Raw genomic sequence first — 27,195 nt, 5'->3', positions numbered from 1 at the left:
AAAGGTCATATCATATAACTTTACAAGATAGTGAATTATCTACGATGGGCGAAGTAAGAGGCTACTGTTGGGAAACACTCAGAATACTCTTAGATGTTATATTTTGTAGTTGAGTTGGGTCTTTGAGGTGCAACTTTAAATATTTCTAGGTCTCAACAAATTATCTTCTAGCCATACTCTTGAAATAAACTTCACTGGCAGCAATCAGATTTGATACTCGCCTTCGGCCATTTTTCATTTTGAGAGTCTTTGGCTCTCTAAAGATCTTAGGAATGAAAAATAGCCTTATTTTCAAAACCAGCAAACCTAGTTGCATTTTTTTTTTTTTTTTAGTTATGCTTTAAAAACTTAACAGTTCATTTTTTTCACTCATCTTACTCTCCCCAGTCTTCATCATAGCAGCTAAAAGAAGCCAGTTGGCACTTTAAAACATTTTGCCTGGAAATCATGGCCCAGGTACATGAATTTATTAGGTTCCCTTTCTATCTTTCAAGTAGCAAAATCATGAATCCCCTTTGCTCCTGTCTCAAATAACAGTTTCCTCACTGTCTTTCAAGCCATCGCTAACAAGCTCCATGAACACCTAAAAGCCTCTGCCTAACACCCAGTTCACCTCTTGGGGATGTGAGGGGCAATTTACAGCCATCTTTAATCCTCCCAGTTTGGGTTTATTTCCTTAACCTGAATTTCTAGACAACACTATCAATGGAATTTTCACAAGAAAAATGCATTCTACAGCTATCATTAATTTTATTGTTATTTAGACTGTTATTAGACTACTGGTGTTACTTTCTTTGCCCAATATTTAATAAATGCATATTGAGTAAATTTGTTTCATTTGTTCCTTTTTAAAGGACCCATATTTACATTTCAGTCGGAAGGTACCTCAAAAATTTATTGGATTTGTTCTTTTTCTAGGAGTCTGAATATGTTTCTGCTCATCTTCATGAATGGATAGATTTGATTTTTGGCTATAAACAGAGGGGGCCAGCTGCGGTGGAGGCACTCAATGTTTTCTATTACTGTAGCTATGAAGGTATAAGCCTGTTTACTTTTTCTCGTTGTTATATTGTTAGAAACTTTAATATGTATTTACACATAGTATTTTGGGCCTAACTACGTAAGACAAGAAAGACTATTGAAAAATTAGTTTTAGTGATCTTTTTCTACTTAAAGATTGAGGCTGCTGCCGCTTAAAAAAATATTAGTTAAGTGTTTATATGCAAATAAAATTATAAATTTCATAGTGCTATATAAATTTTCTATCAGCTCTGTCTATATATATCCTATTTAATTGGATTCTGCACTAAATATTCAGAATTAAATTGTTAGCAGACTTTAAAAGAAGGCCTTTAGGACTTAGAGGAACAAATATGTTCTTGCAACAATAAATAAGGTGATATTGTTCTAATGTAAAACATTTTCTGTTGGCTTTGAAAGATATAAATATTAGTTGTTTTTTTTTTAATCTTCGAGCTAATAGTTCCAAAAAATTGCTAATAGAGTGAAGTTATGTGAAATTGAGCAGAACCCATATGACTTTAGGTAAATAGACAAGCATATTTTTATAATACCATATCCATTCAGGTAATAATTATAAAGAGGTTGTATAGCATGGTGATTAGTTAGCAGCATGGACTTTGAAGTCTAGTTTGGCCAATTACTAGGCATGTGACACTCCATGTTAGTATAACTGAATTAACCAGAACCTTTGATAGGTAAGCAGGAACTTATAGCTTTTTTTTTTTTTTTTTTTTTTTTGCATGGGTTACTTTTACTTTAGCTTGACTGTTTTGAAGGAAAACAATTAGGTGTTTTGAGAATAGTTTGTATTTTCCAAGGAAAACCTTCAGTAGAATACCTGCTAGCTTTTTTTTTTTTTTTAAGATTTCTTTATTTCTCTCCCTTTACCCCCCCAACCCCAGTTGTCTGTTCTCTGTGTCCATTTGCTGCATCTTCTTTGTTCACTTCTGTTGTTGTCAGTGGCACAGGAATCTGTGTTTCTTTTTGTTGCGTCATCTTGTTGTGTCAGCTCTCCGTGTGTGTGGCACCATTCCTGGGCAAGCTGCACTTTCTTTCACGCTGTGCGGCTCTCCTTACGGGGCGCACTCCTTGCGCGTGGGGCTCCCCTACACGGGGTACACCCCTGCATGGCATGGCACCCCTGTGTGCATCAGCACTGCACATGGGCCAGCTCCACATAGGTCAAGGAGGCCCAGAGTTTGAACTGTGGACCTCCCATGTGGTAGACAGATGCCCTAACCACTGGGCCAGGTCCGCCACCCTTGCTAGCTTTTAAATACTTAAAATATTTCAGTTTTGGAAAGCAGTTGTGGCTCAACTGATAGAGCATCCGCCTACCAAATAGGAGGTCCAGGGTTTGGTGCCCAGAGCCTCCTGACCCATATGGTGAGCTGCCCCACATGCAGTGCTTCCGTGTACAAGGAGTGCTATGCCATGAAGGGGTGTCCCCTGTGTGGGGGTGCCCCTTGCTCAAGGAGTGTGCCCTGCAAGGAAAAAAAAAACAACACAGCCCCCCCAGGAGTGGCAGCACACACATGGAGAGCTGACTCAGCAAGATGATGCAACAAAAAAGTGACAATTTCCCAGTGCCACATGACAAGAATGCAAGTGGACACAGAGAGCAGACAACAGGGGGAAAGGGGAGAGAAATAAATAAAATCTATCTTTTAAAAAAAAATTTTTTTAATTTTAAGTAATGATTGAAACTTATATTTATGCATATTAATGTTGGAAGATTTACTAGTTTAAAAAATTACTCATGACAGTATTCTTTTTTTTTTTTTTTAATTTTTTTATTTTTTATTGACTTTGTAATAATATTACATTAAAAATATATATGTGAGGTCCCATTCAACCCCACCCCCCCACCCCCCGACAGTATTCTTATAAATTAAAGAATGGATTAATATTTGTTGAAAATATATTGATCTGTCTCTTACATAGTATGGTTTCCTGATTTATTTTCCCTCTAGAGTGAGTTGACTACTTTTCCTTGGTTTTAGGAGCTGTGGATTTGGACGCCTTAACAGATGAGAAGGAAAGAAAAGCCTTAGAAGGAATGATTAATAATTTTGGGCAAACACCTTGTCAACTGTTAAAGGTAAATCACTTAAGTTTTTGAAAACGTAAAATTCTAGAATTAAATTGCTAAGTAATAGTATGCCAGTATATTTTTAATTACAATTAATTAATTAAAACCATTGAATTATCACCTAGAATTTGAGAAAAATTTTACATCACTTAAAAATAAATACATTTATTTAAATGATTGTTCCTTTTTTGGAATAACAAAATATTGTAAACAAAATCCACATATATAGCCAATTATTGTAAGTCATAGATTTATATTTACTTAAAACCAGTCAATCACTTTATTTTACTATTTGTGAGAGGAGAAGGAGAGGTTGAACACCCTCTGTCAGGTGAAATATTACTCCTTTATTTAAATGGAGAAGGAACTCTGAGTACCAGTTAGGGTATAGCAGAAAAAGTGTTCTTATATTGGGGCTTATACTATATATAAGACTTTCCAGTAGCTGACATGTACCCACAAAGGACACTTTACATTCATAGCCCCCAAACTCAGTTCTAAGACTCAAATTAAGGAATATATAAAATATAAAATCAAATTATAAATATTTCTGTTTTTCTTTTTCTATAGTAGTATCTGAAGTTAAATTATTGTTCTTCTGATTACACACAGCTTTAGACTCATAGAAGTTAATTCAGTGTTAATTTTGAAAGATGTCTTCATCTTTATTATTTGTTAGCATGTGAATTTAGAGGTGGAGATACACAATAATATACCGTTTGTTAAGTGGACTTCCTTCACAGTAAATATCCATTTACCCTCATTTGCAAGATGATAAAACCAAGCCTCAAAGAAATTAATAGTCTACAATGGCTTACAGAAATTAAATACTTTTTTCCAAGTTTACGCAAACAGAAAGTGATCAGGGTAGGATTTGGATGCATAACTACCTACCTCTAAAACCCTTTCTACCATGCCATGTTTCCTCTCAATTATTAGCTCTCTAAGCTCCCCTTATTGAACTAGAACTAGATCACTTTTCTATGTTCTTATGGGCTTTATTTATAACCTAATTATGATACTTTCTGCCTTAGTTAATTGTGTATATATCCATTTGTCTCATTAAGTTATAAGAAAGTTAAAGGCAGCAACCTCTTAATCACCTTTGTATCTCTCTTGCATATAGTATGTGTACAGTAAATAATTTGTTTAATTGAAATCTGCATAGCTCCTATAGCAACAGCATAGCTAAACTCTGGCTCAGGGACAGTTGTAATCCTTAGGCTGAGCTTTATAGTTGTTGTTATGTCTTTAGCATTTGCTTACTTAAAGCCTCAAACATTAGTTTTTACATAAGAGTCATATTTGAAGTCAGTGCTTTATCCCTTACCCTCTAGTAAAATCAAAATGAAAAAGTAATAAATTAAAACAGAGTACTTAGAGGGCTCCAAAATAGATTCTGATATTTTTGTACCAGTCTGATTTTCCTATTTGTTTTACAAGAATAGTGCTAATTAGTTTTTATTACAATAAAGAGTGACAAAATCAGCCTTTGATGTAAAAATAAAGTATATGATACTTACATGGATAATTGAAAGCTAAATATTTGAAGTACTTATATCTTTCACATTTACTTCCTATAAACTAATACTTAGCAATGGAGAGGGAAGAAACCCTTTTAGAATTCAGTTTTGTATTTTAACTCTTCCTTTGGAAAGTTAGTTTGTTTCATCAATTTCTTTTAATAGAGGTGACACTGTTCTGTGTCTCTCATATTAAAATTAGGAAGAATAATAATTTACTTCACCAGTGTGGGAAAGTAAATATGGCAATATCTATAATTTGATTAAATTGTCTATAATAGTGACAATTTTATCTTATTTCAGAAATTAAAGATTTATTCAAAATTTATAATTTTGAATAATACATTTAGTTTTACCAAACATTTATTAAGCATCTACAATGTTTAAGGTATTGCTCTAGATATTAATAATCCAAAAATGAATAGGACCTGATCTCTGACTTTAAGGTACCTATAGTCTAGTTGGGGAAGACAGACCATGAGCAACGACTCATAATCCAAAATAGAGATAAATAAGAAATATAAATATATACTAAATAATGTGCTGAAGAAAATAATAAAAGGAAATAATTGATTCTAACTTAAAAATTTAAAGGAGATATCAATAAGAAAAACTTTACAATAGTTTCCATAGAAATGAAGAGGGTAGGAAATCTGCTTAGGAAATAGTCTGAGCCAAGGCATGGAGCTATCAACAGTGCATGATATTAATACAAGATAGCTAGAACCTAGTATATATGAAGCGATGTAGTGAGAGATGTTGTAGTATAATTTTGAAATTATTTTTCCTTAAATTTATTTTGAAGGAACCACACCCTCCTAGATTATCAGCAGAGGAAGCAGAGCAGAAGCAAACCAAAATAGACACTTCAACCCTAAACCTATTTCAACACCTCTCTGAACTCAAGTCGTTTTTTATTGAGGTAATATCCAACTTGGTAATATCAAGTGAATTCTATACACCTGAAAGTTAATTTTATTCTTTAATGGAAGGAGGGGATTAAAATGTTTAATCCAAAATAGTAAATAAATACTACAATAACCCATTCTTGGATTTTACAGTAATTTTTTTAAGAACTTTTGTTTGCTGATTAGCGGTAGTCTGAATTGTTTCTCTTCTCTTTCTTCTAATTCACATTCTTCTGACAAGGAAGAACAAAGAATTTGATTTTAAAAGTTTTTTTGTACATGTGTAACAGTTGAGATGATATGTAGAAAGAGACTAAAGTAGCTCTTATTTATAGTATCTGCACATCTATAAAATACAGCCCAATAAGTCAGTTTGTTAATTGATAGTACCAGGAGGAATAATCAGGTAAAACAAGAGTACTTAATGCTAAAATTGAAATAGTACCACCAAATTAAAAAATTCAAATGTTTAAATTTTTACAGATTGAATTACTTTTATATAGTTCAAAATGTGAATGTGAAATACATTATCTATGAATTTGGTTAGGGAAGATAACATTAACTCTTTCTTGGCAAAAAAAAAAGAAAAGATAAAAAGTAATTAAGAATAGTTTGGAGACAGGTGTAGCATCAAGCAATAACTTTCATGCTTTAAAGCTGGGGTCAGTAAACTTTTTCTTAAAGGGCTGGCTAGTAAATATTTTAGTCTTTGTAGGCCAAGACACAAAATCAGTGATGTTATTATCAAACCACATATGCAGCCATTTAAAATGTAACCATTTTAAAATATAAAAACCATTGTTAGAAAATAGGTAGCAGGCTGGATTTGTCCCACAGGCCGTAGTTGTTAGTTCCTGCCTTAGAACATCACTATAATATGTTTTTAGGGTTAATGCCATGGAAAAACTTCAGAATTTTTTGATAATTTAGTTTAAAAGAACTTTAATAAGGTTCATTACAAGAATAACTTTATACTGAATTTTCCTCAGATGAACAATGTTGAAGTAAACTCCACTGTATATTAAGTTCAGATATTTTTTCATGCTCGTGAACACACTTTACAATTAACTTTGGTCACTGTTTTCCTAGGTTCATATTGATTACAATAATTACATAGTGTTTAACAATACAAACTCTACAAAGTTGGTTGTTTTCCAAAAGTATTGTCAGTTCCCTAGAACTCAGAACACATAGAACAATGCTTATGAATGATGACTCATTTCCAAGGGATGTCAGGGATCACCAAGACTACCCCTTATTTCTTAGATTTACTAGAAGGACTTGTAGGACTCAACATATAGTTGTACTCATGGCTAAGATTTATTATAGTGAAATATACAAAGCAATATCAGCAAAATGAAAAGCTACATGGGGAAACAGCCAGTGGAAACAAGGCACAATCTTGCAAGAGTCTTCTAATGGAGTCACACAGGATATGCTTTAGTTCAGCCAGTAATGAATTGTGAATAAATTTTGTAGACACTTTTTGTCTACCAGAACTTATTAGAGACTCAGACTGCAAGGTTTTTATTGGGGTTGGTCATATAGGCACTGTCTACCTACCACATACCAAAATTCCAGACTACCAGAAGAAAAGCAGGTATTCAGCCTTAACCTTACTGTTTGCACAGTGTAGGCATGGTGAGCCGTGCTTATCATTTAGGGAAAGTTTTATATCAGTGTAGAAAACCGTTTACCAACTGTCTTAGCCAAAGGGGTGCCGATGCAAAGTACCAGAAATCTGTCGGCTTTTATAAAGGGTATTTATTTGGGGTTGAAGCTTATAGTTTCCGGGCCATAAAGCATAAGTTACTTCCCTCCACCAAAGTCTGTTGCCATATTTTGGAGCAAGATGGCTGCTGACATCTGCAAGGGTTCAGGCTTCCTCTTCCTCTTAAGGCTCTGTGGTCCCAGCTTCTAATATTAGATATAGTCTGGCATATGTCTTGTCTCTCTCTCAGGGCTCATTTCTCTCCAGGCTCAGCTGCTGTGCCCTCTCCACAAGGCCAGCAGTAGACTATCAGGGAAATGGCTTGTTTCACTTCCCGGGGCGTCTGCCATGTCTAACGGAGCCTTCTTTCCTTCCTCTTGTATCTGCTTCTCTGTGTGCTTACTTCCCAGGGCTCCAATATCAAAACTCCAACTTTCTCCTCTGGCATGTGGTTTTCTCTGTGAGTCCCTGCCCCCTTGATGTGGCCCAATCAAAGCCTTAATCATTATTTAATCAAGTAAAAGTGAAACCTCTGAATCCAGTATAATCTAATGTGCCCAGAGGAACAGACTAGTTCACAAACATAATCCAATATCTATTTTTGGAATTCATAAACAATCTCAAACTGCTACACCAAGTTCCCAGATGGCAGCCAAGGAGCAACCTTGCAAGCAGACTTTTCTAAGAATAGCAGTTTCAGACCTGCTATGTTAACTGTTCTCTGCAGAAAGGGCAACCCAGAAAATTCTATTTAACCCATAAACTGGTGGACATATAATATTATGTAATGCTGATAGAACTATTTCCTTCGTGTCTAACATGTAACATTGTTTCTATAGGATAATACATTCTGAGTTCCATCTGCAGGAGCCGTGACACATTTGGGCCTCTTCTATATACCATATCATAGCATAGCTTTCCCCAAGATTAATATATAGAGAGCAGGATAAAGAACATGATAACCAATACTTTGTCAACACCTTTTCATCATCATAAGAGAAGGCATTTCCCCACATCTCCATTTGAAAAAAGAAGGCTTCTCTGTAGGCTCTCTCTTCCTGGTTGTTAAAATGTGACGAAAATGGAGACATAAACTTAATAAGTGGATTTTTCTCACCCTTATCATATATGTTTGTTCAAATATAAATCATTCTTCTCTGGATTAATTTACAATGTAAAGAGAAAAGTTAAGCACTATTTTTTTTTAAGATTTTATTTATTTATTTATTTCTCTCCCCTTCCCCCCAGTTGTGTGTTCTTCGTCTGCTTCTGTTGTTGTCAGCGGCACGGGAATCTATTTTTCTTTTTTGTTGCGTCATCTTGTTGTGTCAGCTCTCTGTGTGTGTGGCGCCATTCCTGGGCAGGCTGCACTTTCTTTCATGCTGGGTGACTCTCCTTACGGGGCGCACTCCTTGTGCGTGGGGCTCCCCTACACAGGGGACCACCCCTCCATGGCACGATACTCCTTGCGCACATCAGCCTGCGCGTGGGCCAGCTGCACACGGGTCAAGGAGGCCCAGGGTTTGAACCGCGGACCTCCCATGTGGTAGACAGACACCCTAACCACTGGGCCAAGTCTGCTTCCCAGCACTAACTTTATAAGACTTATAATTCATTATTAAATTAGTTCATATAAAGTTCTTAGAGCCGAACCTAGCACGTAATAATGCTAATTTATCATTTACTTAATAAATGTATCATTTACAAATTATTATCAGGTCAAGGAACTGAGTTCCTAAGGAGAGCTCTAAGTTGGGAGTATGTGTGTATGTATGTATCATTGTTCTCTTTCACGTTGTTTCAGACCATAGTAGATGTTTTCTGAGGACTATATTTTCTGGTCCTATTTTTATGGCTTTCAGAGAGTACCTCAGTGGAATAGATCTATTTTTTGGAAGTTAGACACAAAAGAAATTTCCATAAAATATAATCAGTTTTCCTATTTGGCTTATTTGAAAATTTTGTGATCTATATTTTCTACTTTATATTCATGTTGGTATAGCAAGAGAAAAGGAAAGATTCTATAACACAAGCTGTTTCAAAGGGTTGAAGTCCCTTGAAATGTACATCTTTAACACCAGAGTAGTGGAATAGAAAAAGGGATGGACTTCTGAAATTTCACATGTGCCATTCAAACATAATATATTATTTCTTTATTTCTTTTGGACAGAATCATATTGCTTTATCCTTTGGCATATCAGTCATCCTTTTGAGTATTAGTAAGATATACTCCATAGCTTTTTGTTTTTGGTTTGTTTGTTTTAATTGAAGTATATCATTCATACATGAGCATGCATAAACAATAAGTGTGTAGTAAAGACTGAACTTAAAAAGTAAACATGCATAACATCACACAGGGGTCTCATATATTACCCCTCCACCAACACTTTGCATTGTTGTGAAACATTTGTTTCAAACTATGTAAGCACATCATCAAAATATTACTACCAACTATAGTCTTTGTCTTAACATTTGGAATATTTTTCCCCCAACACACACTATTTTTTTAAAATATATATATGTATATTTTGGTACAGATGTTTTGAACTTGAAAAAAATCATACAGATGTGTAGAATTCCCATACAACACCACACCATGGTGGAACATTTGTTACAGATTATGAGATAATATTGTTAGACATTATCACCAGTCATGGTCCATCGCATATATTTGGCACACTTTTTCCATATACCTCCATTATCAATGCATTGATAGAAGAATATTATAGTATTACTGTTAACCACAGTCTATAGGTCACACCAATTGTAGTTTTCCCGTGTTTCTCCATATTCCCATCACCCTGCAATAGTGATGTACATCTGCTCTAGCTCACAGAAGGACTTTCTTGCATTTGTACCCTTAACCACTATCCTCATCCACTTCTGGGTTCACTGTGTTATTCAGTCCCTAGATTATTCTTTAGCTTTCTTTCTGTTGACACCTACTTCCCCAGACTATCGTTTTCAGCCACATCCCATTTGTAAACCAGTTGCTACTCACATCTACTCTATCCATTTCCGCACTGTTACAACCAAGTTGATTAAAATTTCTACATACATTAAGCATCAGTTACTAGTTCTTCTCAACCCTCCTCTTCCCTCCTAATAACATATAGTCTAGGTTTTAATTCCATGTTTTTATTATTCATATTTAGGTCATATTAATGAGACCATGCAATATTTGTCCTTTTGTGTCTGGCTTACTTCACTTAGTATAATGTCTTCAAGACTCATCCATGTTATCACATGTGTCCCAATTTCATTTATTTTTACTGCAGCATAGTATTCCATTGTGTGTATATACCACATTTTGTTTATCCATTCATTGGTGGATAGACAATTGGCTATCCACCTTTTGGCAATTGTGAATAATGCCGCTATGAACATTGATGTGCAGATGTCTGTTCATGTCATAGTTTTTAGTTCTGGATATTTTCCTAGTAGAGGAATTGCTGGATCATATGGCAGTTCTATATTTAGCTTCCTGAGGAACTGCCAAACTGTCTTCCACAGAGGCTGTACCGTTTTACACTCCCACCAACAGTGAAGGCGTGTTCCTATTTCTCCACATTGTCTGCAGCACTTGTTGTTGTCTGTTTTTTTTACTAATGGCCATTCCATGTGGTGTTAGATATCTCATTGTTGTTTTAATTTTCATTTCCCTAATAGCTAGTGATATGGAACATTTTTTTTCATGTGCTTTCGGCCATTTGTATTTCCTCTTTGGAGAAATGTCTATTTAAATCTTGTGCCCATTTTTTAATTGGATGGCTTGCTCTTTTATTGTTGAATTGTATGATCTCTTTATATAGAATGGAAATCAAACCCTTATCAGATAAGTGGATTCCAAATATTTTCTCCCATTTACTAGGCTACCTTTTTACCTTTTTGATGAAGTTCTTTGAATCTTAGAAATGTTTAAGTTTGAGGAGGTCCCATTTATCCGTGTTCTCCTTTGTTGCTCATGGTTTCGGTGTAAGGTTTAAGAATCCCCCGCCTACCACGAGGTCTTAAAGATGTTTTGCTACATTTTCTTCTAGGAGCTTTATTGTATTTCCTTTTTTATTTAGGTCTTAGATCCATTTTGAGTTAATTTTTTTATAAGGTGTGAGATTGGGGTCTTATTTTTTTCTTGGCTATGAATATTCAGGTCTCCCAACACCATTTGTTGAATAAACTGTTCTGCTTCAACTAGGTGGACTTGACAGGCTTGTCAAAAATCACTTGGCTGTAGATGTGAGGGTCTGTCTCTGAACCATCATTCCAGTTCCATTGGTCTATGTGTCTATCATTATGCCAATACCATGCTGTTTTTACCCCTGTAGCTTAAGTAATATGATTTAAAGTATGGAAGTAAGAGTCCTCCAATTTCACTTTTCATTTTTAAGATGTTTCTGGCCTCTTACCCTTCCAGATAAATTTGGTAATTGTGTTTTCCATTTATTTTTAAAATGCTGGTGGAATTTTATCTTAATGATATTTAGTCTTCTAATCCACGAGCATGGAATGTTCTTCCAATTATTTAGGTCTTTTTTTATTTCTTTTAGCAATGCTTTATGGTTTTCTGAATACAAGTGCTTTGCATCCTTGGTTAAGTTTATTCCTAAATATTTGATCCTTTAGTTGCTATTGTAAGTGGAATTTTTTTCCTGACTTCCTCCTCAGGTTGCACATTATTAGTAAATAGAAACACCACTGATTTTTGCATATTAATATTGTATCCTGACACTCTATTGAAATCACTTATTAGCTCTAGCAGCTTTATTGTAGATTTTTCAGGACTTTGTAGATATACAATCATATCATCTGCAAATAGAGTAAGTTTTAATTCTTCCTTTCCAATTTGGGTGCCTTTTATTTCTTTTTCTTGCCTGATTGCCCTAACTAGAACCTCTAGCACTATATTGAACAACCGTGGTGACAATGGGCATCCTTGTCTTGTCCCTGATCTCAATGGGAAAGCTTTCAGTCTTTCACCATTGAGTACAGTTTTAGCTGTGAGTTTTTCATATATGTCCTTTATCATGTTGAGAACATTTTCTTCAATTCCTATTCTTTGTAGTATTTTTATCAAGAGGATGCTGTATTTTGTCAAATGCCTTTTCTGGATCAATTGATAAGATCATGCAATTTTTCTTCTTTCATTTATTAATGTGGTGTATTATGCTGATTAATTTTCTTGTTTTGAACCAGCCTTGCATACCTGGCATCAAACTCACTTTATCATGATGGATAATTCTTTTAATGTGTTTTTGGATTTGATTAGCAAGTATTTTATTGAGTAGTTTTGTATCTGTATTCATTAGAGAAATGGGTCTCTAATTTTCTTTCTTTTTTTTGTAATATCTTTGTCTGACTTTGGTATCAGGGTAATATTGGCTTCATAGAATGAGTTTGGTAGTGTTCCATTTTGTTCAATTTTTTGGAAGAGCTTGAGTAATATTGGTATTAAATCTTCTTTGAATGCTTGGTAGAACTTACCTTGAAAACGTCTGGTCCTGGGTTTTTTCATTTTGGGGAGCTGTATGATGACTGTTTCAATCTCTTTACTTGTGATTGGTTTGTGACTGGTTTGTTGAAGTCTTCTATTTCTTCTAGCATCAGTGTAGGTTGTTTGTACATTCCTAGGAATTTTTCAACTTCATCTGCATTGTCTAGTTTTTTAGCATAAAGTTATTCATAGTATTCTCTTATGATCTCTTCTTATTTCTGTGGGGTCAGTAGTAATGTTCTCCTATTCATTTTTTATTTCATTTATTTGCATCTTCTTTCTTTTTTTCTTAGTCAGTCTTACTCAGGGTTTGTTGATTTTGTTAATCTTCTTCAAGAACCAACTTCTGGTTTTGTTAATTCTCACTATTTTTTTGTTCTCAATTTCATTTATTTCTGCTCTGATCTTTGTTATTTCATTCATTCTACTTGATTTAGCATTAGTTTGCTGTTCTGTTTCTAGGTCCTTCAGCTATGTAGTTAGTTCATTGATTTTAGCTCTTCTTTTTTAATCTAAACATTGAGGGCTATAAATTTTACTTTCAACACTGCCTCCACGGCATCCCATAGGTTCTCATATGTTGTGTTTTCATTGTCATTTTTCTCAAGATATATATTGATTTCTCTTGAAATTTCTTCTTTGACCCACTGATTATTTAAGAGTGTGCTGTTTAATCTCCATATATAAGTGAATTTTCCCTTTTTCTGCTGCTTGTTGATTTTGAACTTTATTCCATTATGATCAGAGAAAGTGCTTTGTATAATTTTGATTTCATTGAATTTATTGAAATCTGCTTTGTGACCCAACATTTGGTCTATCCTGGAGAAAGATCCATGAGCACTTGAAAAGAATGTATATCCCACTGTTTTGGGGTACATTGTTCTGTATATGTTAGGTTTAGTTAATTTATCATATTATTCAACCTCTCTCTTTTTTTTTTTTAAGATTTATTTTCTTTATTTCTCTCCCTTCCCCCCCCTCCCCGCCCCAGTTGTCTGTTCTCTGTGTCCATTTGCTGCCTGTTCTTCTTTGTCCGCTTCTGTTGTCAGCAGCATGGGAATCTGTGTCTCCTTTTGTTGCGTCATCTTGCTGCGTCAACTCTCCATGTGTGTGGCACCATTCCTGGGCAGGCTGAACTTCCTTTCACGCTGGGCAGCTCTCCTTACAGGGCGCACTCCTTGTGCGTGGGGCTCCCCTACACGGGGGGCACCCCTGTGTGGCACAGCACTCCTTGTGCACATCAGCACTGCATGTGGGCCAGCTGCACACAGGTCAGGGAGGCCCGGGATTTGAATCGCAGACCTCCCATGTGGTAGACGGACTCCCTATCCATTGGGCCAAGTCCATTTCCTTCTGTTTCTTTATTGATCTTCTGCCCAGATGTTCTATTCAATGCTGAGAGTGGTGTATTGAATTCTCCAACTATTATGTGGAGATGTCTATTTCTCCCTTCAATTTTGCCAGTGTTTGTCTCATGTATCTTAGGGCATCCTGGTTAGGTGCATATGTATTTATGATTGTTACTTCTTCCTGGTGAATCATCCCTTTTATTAATATGTAATGTCCTTCCTTGTTTCTAATAACAGTTTTGATTTTAGAGTCTGTATAATCTAAGTATAGCTACCACAATTTTGTTGGGTTTTTTTTTTTTTTGGTTACTGCATGCATGGAATATCTTTTTCTAACCTTGGGCCACTTTCAATTTATTGGTATCCTTGGGTCTGAGATGAGTCTTGTGTGGACAACATATGGATGGCTTATATTTTCTTATCCATTCTGCCAGTCTGTGTCTTTTGATTAGGGAATTTAAATCATTAATATTCAGTGTTATTACTGTAAAGGGAGTTCTTATTTGTCCTTTTTGATCTTTGCATTTTATCTGTCATTTTATTTTTGACACTTTTAGTTACTGCTACTGATACAGTTGTCATTTCTAGACTCTCTTCCAGGCCTCTCTCCCCCGTCTTTTCAGGGTGTAACACTCCCTTCAGTATTTCTGCAAAGCTGGTCTTTTGGTTATAAACTCCCTCAGTTTCTGTTTATCTGTGAATATTGTAATCTCACCCTCATTTTTAAAAGATAATCTTGCTGGGTATAAAATTCTTGGCTGGCAGTTTTTTTCCTGCAGTATCTTAAATATACCATAGCACTGCCTTCTTGACTCCATGGTTTCTGATGAGAAATCAGAAATCTTACCAATCTTATTGGGTATCCTTATATGTTATGCATTGCTTTTCTCTTGCTGTTCTCAGAATTCTGCCTTTGTCTTTAGAATTTGACATTCTGATTAGTATGCATCTTGGAGTTGGTCTATTTGGATTTATTTGGATGGGAAGACGTTGTGCTTCTTGGACACAGATATCTATGTGCTTCAGTATGGTTGGGAAATTTTCCACCATTATTTCTTCAAATATTCTTTCTGCCCCTTTTCCGTTCTCTTCTCCTTCTGGGACGCGTATGTTTGCATATCTCTTGCTGTCATTTCACTCCCTGAGACCCTGTTCAATTGTTTTCCATTCTTTTCTTTATCTGTTCTTTTGTATGTTTGATTTTGGAGGCCATGTCTTCAAGCTCGCCAATCCTTTCTTTTGCTTCCTCAAATCTGCTGTTATATTTCTCCAGTGTATTTTTAATTTCATTTATTGCATCTTTCATTCCCATAAGGTCTGCTCTTTTTCTATGTATGCTTTCAAATTCTTCTTTGTGCTCATCCATTGTCTTCTTAATATCCTTAATCTCTTTAGCCATCTCATGGAATTCATTAGGGAGATTTGTTTGAACATCTAAGATTAGTTGTCTCAACTCCTTTATGTCATCTGGAGGCTTATCTTGTTCCTCTACCTGGGCCATCTTTTCCTGTTTCTTGATAATGGATTGCAATTTTTTGTTGGTGTTTCCACATCTGGCTTGCTAGATATATTTATTCTGGGTGCAGTTTCTCCCTTTAGTTTAGGGATATCTTGTCTTTTTTCCCTTACTGGTTTTGTAGTAGGAGCCAAAGATGTAGTTGGTACTGTAAGCTGTAGAGGCTGAAGCTGCCCTTGTTGCCCCAGGAATTGATGAAGCTTCTCTCACTTTTCTCCTCTGTCAGAGGTAGGGACAGAGCTACAGCTGTGTATAATAATCCAAGGCAGGCAGAACAAGACTGTCTTTAGTTGCCTAGAGATACTGAGGAAGCTTCACACCCCATCCTCTCCTCCTTAGGCAGGGATGGAGCTATGTTGTGGTCAGCAATCTATGCCGTGTAGATCCAAAATGAGCACAGTTGCTCAGGTAAAATGATGTAGCCCCATACCCTCTCCCTGCCAGGGGTGGGAATGGACTCTCTGGAGTGCCCAACAGTGTAATCTCTGTGGGCCAAATATACCTACAGTTGCCCTGAGAGGCTCACCAACTCCTATCTCTTCTGCCCTTTAGGGGATGGGAACAGAACCACCAATGCTCAACAGTTCAGTCCTTTAGGCCAAAAGTACTCACTGTTACCCGGAGAGGCTGAGAAAGCACCAGCCCCCTCCTATTCTATTGGGTGGTGGGGGTGGTTCTATGAGTGCTCAACAGTTAAGTCCCTTTAGGCTGAGAATACCTGCCGTTGCCTGGAGAGGTTGAGGAAACACCAACCCCCTTCTGTCCTCTTAAGGCATGGGGTTGGATCCACAGGCACCCAACAGTTCATTCCTTGTTGGTTGAAAGTACTCATCATTGTCCAGAGAGGTTATGGAGACACTAGACCCCTCCTATCCTTTTGTGGATGGGGGTGGATTCATAGGCATCCAACAGTCCAGTCCATGCAGGCCGAAGGTTTGCCATTTCCCTAAAAGGCTATGGAGACATCAGCCCCCTTCTTTCCTATTGGGGGGTGAGGGTGGATCCACAAGTACCCACCAGTCCAGACTGTGTGTGCCAAAAGCACCTGCAGTTACCCAGAGAGGCTGGGCAAACACAGTCTGCTTCTTGTCCTGTTGGAGATGGAGGTGGAGCCACAGGTGCCCAATAGTCAGGCTTATGTAGGTCAAAACTGCCTGAAGTTGCCCTGAGAGGTTGAGGGAACACCAGCCCCCTCCTATCCTGTGAGGGGCAGAGGTGGAGATGGGCTCAAAGGAACTCAACAAACCTGTTTGTGTGGGCTGAAAACTGCTATTGCACAGAGAGGCTAAGGATACCAAGCTCCTCTCCTATTCTCTTGGGATGTGGGGTGCAGTCCCAGGTGTCCGACTCTTCAACCTATGTTAGTGGAGAGCACCTGCAGTTGCCTGGAGAGCCTGGTGCTGGTCCTGCCAGCTACCTTTCTGCTGGAGGTGAGCCTAAGTTAGGTCTGCAGTCAGATCTTGGTGGAAAGAAGCCCGTCCCTAACTTCACTAACTTCAGTCAGCCAGGCTTCCCCTCATGCTGGATAGTGGAGTCAAAATGGCTGTTACCAGACTCTTTCCCACTTGGACAAGCTCAGACCCTAGCTTTCTCTAGGATTTTACTTTACCCAGCCAGTCCACTAATCAATAGCTGAGGTCAGTGGACATCTGTCTCTTCCTCCACTGTTTATGGGAAATGGAGCTTCTAATTCCAGCCACAGAATAGCTCCTGAGGTGGCTTGCTCCTAGAATAGGATGGGCACCAGCCTCTGCGGTGTGGCTTGCATCTTCCTAGAGGTGGTGAAGGTCCCCCCACCTTCCTCCCTGCCAGAGGTGGGGCTGGGGTTTAGGCTAGACCTGCAATCCAACCTGGTTGGAAAATGCCCGTCCTTACAAGCACTGTGATTTTCAATCAGCTCGGCTTCCCCTCATGCCTGGGGCAGAGTCAAAGTGGTGGCCACCGGCTTCCCTCTGACCTGGACAGGCTCAAATTCAGTTGTCCCTAGGATTCTACTTCATCCCGTTGAATCCACTAATCAGTAGCTGAACTCAGTGCCACACCATGTCTTCCTTCCCTGTTTTTTTTGAGAGAAATGGAGCTTCCAACTCTAGCTCCCGAGGTGGTTTGCGCACCACAGGCACCGACCTCTGCGGTGTGGAGGGCTCTACTCATGAATCCTTTGCAAATGGATCGTCTCTTCTTTCCACACTGTCAAGGATGTTGCAGGATACTCTTCTGGTCTCTTGGGTCCTCTAAACAGGTGCTTTAGGTAGCTCTGGGTGACCACCAACTGCCCTGTATCACGAGCTGACTCCAGGAGCTCCTTACTCTGATGCCATCTTCTCTTTTGTACATTTAAAAAAATCAGTACAGTGAAGTTCTATATCACAGGGTTTATCCTTGATTAAAGAAATAAAAATTTTCAGTAATTTATACCTAATAAGGATTAGCAGAACCAGCCATTAAACCTGTCTTTCATTTTATAGGGAATTAGTGATGGTATTCCACTAATAAAGGCCATTGTTCCCAAAAATCAGTCTCGTTCTTTTATGTCTCAAAGCAGCCCTGAGATGCTGGTAAGTTGATTTTACCTTTTTCACATTGCCATGTCTGTATCCATAACAACTTAAAAATTGATGAAATAAATGCTTTAAGTCATTTTAAAAATAATCAAAATATTTTTGAAAATTAGTTTTATCAAAGCACAAAAATGTATCTTGTCTTTACACAGCTTTTATTTCAACTAGTTATAATGTAATTCTAAAGATTATCTGGAAGAATATATGGTAAAAATAGGTAGGAAATTTTCAAACTAGAAAAAAAGGGATAATATCTAATCAGGTATTAAAATTTATCATAAATCTATAATCATAATGAGATAAACAAAATTGATTATAGTGTGTAAGGTATTTAAGTGAGTGCTTTGCATGAATTATAATATTTAATCCACGTAACAATCCTGTGAGATATAGGCACTATTATTATTTCCCTTCTGCAGATGAGAAATTAAAACTCAGAGAAGAAGTAACTTGTCCAAGGTCACAGAGCTAGCAAGTAAGGGATCTGGGACACTGACATATGGACCAAACCTAGGTCTGTCTTATTCTAATTTTGTCACTTAGAAATTACAATAATAGGGTGTAGCATAGTAAACAGTAGAGATTCTGGAATTAGGTCTTTTTTATTTATGGGTGTTATGCGTTTGCTTAGCAAAAAGATCTAGACAAAGATACAAAATATTAATAGTATATTTTGAGTGATGAAACTTGTGATTTTCAATTGTCTGTATTTTTAAAAGTTGTCTTATTGGGAGCTAGGGAGGGTGGCTACCTGTTACTTGTGTAATCAAAGAGAAAAGGAGCTTTTCATTTTGAAAAGAAAATACGTTTCTCACTCCAGGGAGATATTCTTTACAGTTCATCAGTGGTTCTACTCCTGATTTGTATTCTAAGATGGTAAATTATATGTTACATATCATATTTTTATGGTAAGTCTTGACTCTGAATTTCTTCTGACTTCCAACTAATAAATGCTAATAAACTTTGAAAAGTTATGAAGAAAATCATCTTAGTAAAGAAAGATACAGTTGACAGATTTCTTCCATTAAGATAAACAAAGAGCTTTTTCCATTTGAATTATTTTAAGACTTTCTTAATAAGTTTCATGTTTTAAGTACATTTCCTAAATGATTATGCTAATATTATGTATTTGTTTATTCTTTATACTGCTTTCTTTAAATCTTTAATTTGAGTTTTATATGTTCTTTTCCAGATAACAGTAAACATGAATTATATTATTGGAACCCATGGATGGTTACCTTATGACAGAAATATTTATAATTATTTTACATTCATCAAAGATCAAACAGTGACAAATCCAAAGTAAGTAAATGAATTTTAAACAGGAGAGCAAAAAACTGATTGATTGGTGTCATTTTGAAAGAATTATAGCAACCCAAGTCTTTTTTTCCTTTTTTCTTTCTTTTCATTTTTTTTTCTAGTTAAAGCTCATCTAAAAATGCTGTTTTGAGGATCAGATTGCATCATGTATTTTAAAGTTCTTTAAAATGATGTTACTATTATCATTATATCTTTCTTGGCACCCCAGCTAGAATAAAACTGCATGAGACTAGGACAGTGTCTTTTTTTTTTTTTTTGTCTTATCCCAAGTAGGACTTAATACTTCTGTGCTTTACCTGAAAAAGACTGAGCAAACTAATATTGAATAATAAAGTAGTTCTAGAGCCCAAGTGTCAGAAATAGCATATAACACTTTATATTTTCTGCATATAACACTTAAGTGCAATTACTTCTTCGCGTCTTACTACAGACTGGTACAACTCACAAGTATTTCCGTTGGAAACATAAAATCCATATGCTTGCCTTGGTTGAAGTGAAAAGTAGAGTTCATGAATACTCTTCTATATTCCGTTATCTGCCTAATTCATCATCTTGTACAGTAGAACCCTGGTTTTAGTCAATTTCTGATTTTCCTGGTCCTAGCATAGCCTAACTTGTCTCAAATTTTGAGGCTTTCATTTACAAAGTAACCAATTTTATTAAATTGAAAAAACTATAAGATTAACGAACTGTAATATATATGAACTTAGGAATATAACTTTTTATTTCACTTTAGAGAAATAAAAGAAATTGTTGGTATTGATGTAAGTGATCTTTTAAGGAAAATCTAATTGTTAATTATGTTTACAGAACTCAGCGTAGTTTGAATGGTCCTTTTGCTCCAGGGCTGGAGATCACTTCTAAGCTATTTGTAGTATCCCACGATGCAAAGCTGCTCTTTAGTGCTGGACACTGGGATAATAGCATTCAAGTGATGTCACTCTCAAAAGGCAAAATTATCTCACACAATATCAGACATATGGGTAAGCATTAACTTTTTTCTCCCAAAACACAAAAATTTCTTTATTTTTTCTAACTACAAAAGTAATATATGTGCCTTATAAAGGGTGTTATGTTTTACCTTTGAAGCTGAGTGAACTTTTGAAGAGTACAATATGCTTTTCATAAGAGTAATATGTTTTAGGTACGTAATATGTATTATTTTGTTTAATGACATATATTCTATAGGATTGCATTTCCCAACAGGAGATGAAGGGAAATGGGAGATGAGAGTGGAGAGGCATATCAAAACCAACTGGAGATCCATTTCAAATTACCTAACCTCCTCTCAAGATTCCAATAGACAATCCCCACCCCTAACTCTTCACCCTCAAAGAATGATTTTCTCAGAAAAAGTTCTTGCAGGTTATTTTGAAATACTTCTTTTCTAGTTACTCTTCCCAATGTTATCACAATGCCCTTCCTATAGACCTCCCTGTTGGAACAGTGTAATAGTTTGAACATAAACTAAAATTGTCCTTAAAGTTCTGTTCAGCAAAACCAAGCTATTTCGTTTTATTTATCCTTTTTCTTACAGATATTGTGACTTGTTTAGCTACAGATTACTGTGGAATCCATTTGATTTCTGGTTCCAGAGATACTACATGTATGATATGGCAAATAACACATCAGGTAGTCACACACTTATATGTTCTTTGTTTGGATCAGAGATTCATTTTGTGATCACTGTTGAGATGTTCTAATAGGGTAATGAATTTTCTGTAACTGTTTCAGCTCCTTTGCATTATTTCGTCTCCATCCCTTTGTATTCTAATCACATTTTTTCCTTAATTTATTCTCTGATTCATTACCTTATCCTTTACTATTTTCCAAAAATTTCTCCTTATTTACCTCTTCTAGGAATGTAATAATTTTTCTTGCCTTGTTGTCATAATATTCCTATTTTCCTTTCTGGTGGAACTACTAGAAATTACAGCTAATTTGGTATAATTATTATTCCTATACAGAAGTAAAAACTGCCTTTCCATACTTGTTTCAGGTCTGTTTTATGCCCTTCAATAGCATTTTTATAATTTATTTAATTTTATTTTCCAGTTAGGTTCTGTACCTTGTTAAATTTATATCCAATTATCATATTTTATTACTACTGTGAGGAAATATTTAATCATTTTCATTTCTAATTAATTAATGCTAGTATAAAGAAAAGCTATTGATTTCGACACACTTTCCTCATGTGTCCCATCACTTTACCAATCCCCTTGTCAGCTTTCATAGTTATTAGTATATTTTGAATTTTCTGAAAATAAGGTAAGATATACAATCATATTATCTGAAAATAAAGGTGGTTTTATCTTTTCCAATATTACACTAATTATTCATTTTTTTTATTCTCTTACATTGTTAGCTAATATAGTAAGGTAAGAAAATTATAGTGAGCATCCCTGTCTTAAGACTGATTTCAATGAAAGTGACTTCACTATTCTACATTAGTATAATGTTTGCAATGGGTTTCAATAATTTCGTTTTTTATGTTTAAGTGGTTACCTTTTTTTTTTTTTGGTGATTTTTTTACTTCAACAAAATTTCAGCTTATAGGAAACTTGCAAAAACAGTATATTTCACACCATTTGTTTTAGCATTCTCTCACAATCTCTATCCTCCTGTATCTTTTATTTTTTCCTAAACCATTTAAAATTAAGATGGAAACATCCTGTCCCTTTATCCCTGAACACTTCAATATGTGTTTTCTAAGAACAATGACATTCTTATACATAACCAGAGTATAGTAATCAAAATTAGAACACTTAACTTTATACAGTACTATTTTCTAATCCATAGTCCATGTTGTAATTTTGTCATTAGTTCAGTAATGTCCTTTACAGCATTTACCCAGCTGTTTTCTTTTTTATTTACACTTTTCATTTACCCTTTCTTAATGTAACGAATTATATGGAGAAATTCCTAGGGTTGAACCATCCTAGAACTAATAAACCCATATAATTCATGATTTATTTGTTATTTTATTTTACTGCTGGTTTTTATTTGCTGGTTGTTTAATTACTTCTCTGCCCATAAGTGAAATAAATCGTTGTTTTTCCTTATAAAATAAATTTGTAGAGAATTCCATCCTTCTCTGTAACTTGAATTGCTTGAATAATATAGGAATTACCTGATTTTTAAAATAGCAAAGTAGTTTTCAGCCTGGCACTCATAGGGAAGACAGATGTATTCCAGGTCAAGGAGAATTCATCTATGTGATAAGGAGCACATAAAATGTCAGGACAGAGTTCTTTTTGATAATCACAAACAAATATTATAACAATTTTGCAAACATTTTAATGCAAAGAAAGTAATATACAAACAAAGCTTGCTAAAGATGGATGAAGACAAAAACTCAAGGACAGAACAGATTCCTCGCTGTAAAATTATGCTATTAGAAGAACATGGGGAATGTGGATGTGGCTCAGGTGACAGAGCTTCCGCCTAACATATGGAAGGACCCAGGTTCGATCCCTGGGGCCTCCTTGTGAAAAAGAAGAAGAGAAAGCATGCCCGTGTGGCAAGCCAGTGCCCACACAAGTGTCCATGTGGTAAGCCAGTGCCTGCATGGCAAGCCAGTGCCCACACAAGTGATAACGCAATAAGATGATAATGCATCAAAAGAGAGACAAGGGGAGAGTCAAGGTGAAATGTAGCAAAAACCAGGAACTGAGGTGATGCAATGGACAGGGAACTTCTGTCCACATCAGGGGTCTCCAGGATCAAATCCTGGTGAATCCTAGAGGAGAAAAAATGAGAAGAGAAGACAAAAAGAGAAATGGATACAGAAGACCACACAGTAAATGGACACAGACAGCAAAAACAGCAGGGCAGGAGGAGGGGAAGTGGGAAAAATAAATCTTTTTTTTTTTTTTTTTTTTTAATTTAAAAAATAACCAGCCTGGGAGAAGCAGCTGTGGTTCAATCACTTGGGCTTCCATCTACCATATGGGAGGCCCTGGGTTCACTTCCTGGGGCCTCCTTGTGAAGACAGGCTCTGTGGACCACCGCCTGGAGCACCACCCAGTCCACAAGTGCTGTAGAGATCCAACTCAGCAAGGTGATGCAGCAAGAAAAAAGGGAGACAAGCAAAAACACAGAAGAGCACGAGGCAAATGGACACAGAGAGCAGACAGCAAGCAAGCTGCAAGGGGGGAGGGGATATTAAATAAATAAATACAGAAACAGAAGAATGCACAGCAAATGGACACAGAAAGCAGACAGCACGCAAAAAGCCACAAGGGGGAGTTAAAAAAAAAAAACCAACATGGTAAGAGCAGGAGTTCAATAAAATGAAAGGGCAAAGGTGAAATGACAAACTGCACTAAGAAGATGAAAGGGAGTTTGAAAAAGAATCAAACAAGACTAAAATAAATACTATTACATATATAATAAAACCAAAGCAGAAATGGCAAATTTTAGATTTGATGTGACTGAAAATCAGGTTAATGGCATGGAAGAAAAATCTAAGGTTTTCAAAATGAATACAAAAGAAAAGAAAAGCATATAGAGAAGAAATGATAGAGACAACAAAATCAAGTCAACATAAAGATAATTGATGTCTCTGAGGTAGAGATTCCAATAAATGGAAAGCAAAGTATTCAGATATATAAGGCAAAATGTTTCTTTAAAGTGACGGAAAAATAAACCTGTAGACCAAAAGGGCAACTACCACACCAGAAAAAATTAACACAAGAAAGTAAAAATTGAGACCATTCAGATTAAGTTTGGGAGCCCCAAATGATAAAGAATAATTTGGGGAGAAAATGTCGGAGCAGGAAGTCACAAGAATAATCAGTCTCTCCACCAGAACAACTCATGGGCAGGAACTGTCAGAATTAATGATTTTGAAACTCTGGAATCTACTAGGACACCATGCTGCATTCAGAGAAGAGCAGGAGGAAGAAGCTAGTAAATTGCTATAAATACTGGTGAATTTCACTCTCCATTCAGTAGCTACCATTGCCTCTCTTCCCCAGCCTCAGGGCAGGTAGCATTGAAGTATTCAACACTGACCTCTCTGGTGCAGTTTTCTGGTACCAGGGTGGGATATAAAGAGCTAGTTCCCCAAGATGCAAGGGTGTGCAGGCCAGTCATTGATCACATTTTTTCATCAGCTACTTCAGATTGCTGGGGACCCAGCTCCTAGGGTGGCTATTGTTCCAACCTACCTTGGTCATAAATGGCAGAGGAGACTAACACAATGCCTCTACAGAAAACTACGGCTTCACTTATTGGGAAAGTTTTGATTCAAGAATTTGTGTCTTCAAAGAGCAGAGGAGAAGCTCTCAATAGGAGGGCTGTACTCTGAAGGAGAGCACCAGCTAACACAAAGCCAGTTTGCAAAGACTGAAATGTATGTTTTACACTGCTTTGTTTGGTTTTATTGCCCCCTAGCACTCAAGAAATCTCTGTCATGTCTGGCTACAAATTAAAGAAACTAACAGCTCAGGGACTAATCCCAGAATTAATGTTTTAAAATACTAAAATACACATTGTACCACAAAAAATTACAACACAAAGAAATGGGAAATAATGGCTCATCCAAAGGAAGGTGATAAAAATCCAGAAAACATCAACAAAAAAGACTAGACTGTGGACATATTGGACAAATAATTTTAAAACTGATCTTCAGAATGCTCAAGGAGATGAAGTAATAAAAAGAGAAAGAATTAAGGATATCACAAAAATGGTGAATGAACAATATGAGAATCTCAATAAAGATACAAAAATTTTTAAAAATGAACCAAACAGAACTACTGAAGTTGAATATCACAACTGAAATTTTAAAAAGTTCCTGGGAGGGTTTCAGGAGCACACTGGAACTCTTAATAGAAAGAACCAGAAAACTCAAAGATAAAACCTTTGAAATAAGTCAGGTTGAGGAACAAAAAGAAAAAAATAAATAAAAATATCAAACATGTAAAAATTCATGACGAGTCTGGTTTGGGACATATATTGTGTAAAGATAATTTGTAACAGGTGCACAAAAAAAGGTCGGTGGGTGGAGGTATATAGGAACAGTGTACATGTATGCATTCGAAATTTTTAAAATAATTGTTTACATATTCAGGATGTAAAAATTTAAACCCATTGTAACTACAAATAAAATAAATGAAAAATATATTTAGAAAGAAATATCTACACAAAGAAATATATACCTGAGTCCCTTTTGAATAAATTGTGGCCTCTTTTCTCCTCATCCACATGCTCAAATTGTCATCTTTTTTATATAGCCCAGGAGCATTGATGTGCAGCAGGTTTCTTTAATTATCAACTATGACCTTCCCAACAACAGGGAAACTATATCCACAGAACTGGTCACGGTAGATGTTTTGACTGTAAGGGTGTGACTATTAACGTGATGGAAAAAGACAGGAGGATGCTTGGAGACATTGAGACCTTCTACAACATCTCCATTGATAAGATATAGACATTGAGACTTTGTATAACATCTCCATTAATGAGATGCCCCTCAATATTGCTGACCTCATCTGAGGAGCCCCATGCAGAAGTCATTTCTGGGGGGGCTGAGGAGGAGCAGGAGGGAGGAGGGAAGGAGCCAAGGAATACAATATAGTACAATTTTAAAAATCTAATAAGTACGAAAGTAGGCATTAACAGAAGAATTTAGGGTCAAAAAAGGTATAAGACTTGTACAGACTAAATAGCAAAATTGCAGAAGAAAGACCTGCAGTATCAGTTCCATTAAATGTAAATGGATTAAACTCTCTGGTCAAAATGGAGACATTGACAGAATGGATAAAAAAGCATGAGCTAGCTATATGCTGTTTACAAGAGACTCATCTTAAGCTCAAAGACATAAGCAGGTTTAGAGAAAAGGATAAGAAAAAATACACCATGCAAGTAGTAAACGAGAGAGCTTGGGATATCTATAATGTAAGATAAAATAGCCTTTATATAAAAAACTCTTACAAGGAACAAATAAGGTAATTAAATACTGATAAGGGCCCAATTCAACAAGAAGACATAGCGATTATAAATATATATGCTCCTAACAGCAGAACTCCAAATTATATGAAGCCTTTATTAACGGATTAGAAGGAAGAACTCTACATTTATACTAGGAGACTTTAATATAAATCACTTACAATAATGGATGAAGTAGACAAAAAGTCAGTAAGGGAATAGAAGCCTTGAAGATACTCTAAACCAACTAGACCTAATAGACATATATAAGACACTTCTCCCAATAGCGAAAGCATGCTCATTCTTCTCTAGTACACATAAATCATTCTCCTGGATAGACTATATGTTAAGTCATAAACAAGTCTCAATAAATTAAAAATATTAAAATCATACAATATATCTTCTCTGACCATGGAATGAAACTAGAAATCAATAACTAAGATTAGAATAGTAAATTCACAAATATAAGGAAATTGAACAACATATTCTTAATCAATGAGGCAAAGAAGAAATCACAAAAAAAATTAGGAAATACCTAGAGGGGAATGAAAATGAAAATACAGTATACCAAAGCTTATAGGATGTGGCAAAGGCAGTGCTGACAAGGATATATTAAGTTCTAAAAGCTTATATTTAAATTTTTTAAAATTCTCAAATCAGAGACCTGCTGTTAAAACTGAAGGCTCTAGATAAAGAATAGCAAAGTAAATCCATAGGAGCTGAAGGAAGGAACTAACAAAAATTAGAGCAGAGATCAATGAAATAGAGAAA

General features: G+C 36.0%; 1 protein-coding gene across 2 annotated transcripts in view; it reads left to right on the top strand.

The window, feature by feature from the left end:
• Positions 1-27,195, top strand: part of NBEAL1 (neurobeachin like 1) — a 254,607-nt gene that overhangs the window by 211,947 nt on the left and 15,465 nt on the right. For both annotated transcript variants that reach the window (XM_058300345.2, XM_058300344.2), the window contains 7 exons: positions 919-1,036; positions 3,027-3,124; positions 5,444-5,560; positions 18,082-18,171; positions 19,367-19,476; positions 20,305-20,477; positions 21,032-21,126. In XM_058300345.2, coding sequence (XP_058156328.1) covers positions 919-1,036; positions 3,027-3,124; positions 5,444-5,560; positions 18,082-18,171; positions 19,367-19,476; positions 20,305-20,477; positions 21,032-21,126 — 801 coding nt within the window. The remainder of the gene's footprint in view (positions 1-918; positions 1,037-3,026; positions 3,125-5,443; positions 5,561-18,081; positions 18,172-19,366; positions 19,477-20,304; positions 20,478-21,031; positions 21,127-27,195) is intronic.

This window comes from Dasypus novemcinctus, chromosome 7, assembly GCF_030445035.2.
Source record: "Dasypus novemcinctus isolate mDasNov1 chromosome 7, mDasNov1.1.hap2, whole genome shotgun sequence".
In the NCBI taxonomy this organism is placed as follows: Eukaryota; Metazoa; Chordata; class Mammalia; order Cingulata; family Dasypodidae; genus Dasypus; species Dasypus novemcinctus.
Note: the sequence above shows the minus strand (reverse complement) of the source record. Positions and strands in the feature narration are given on the sequence as shown.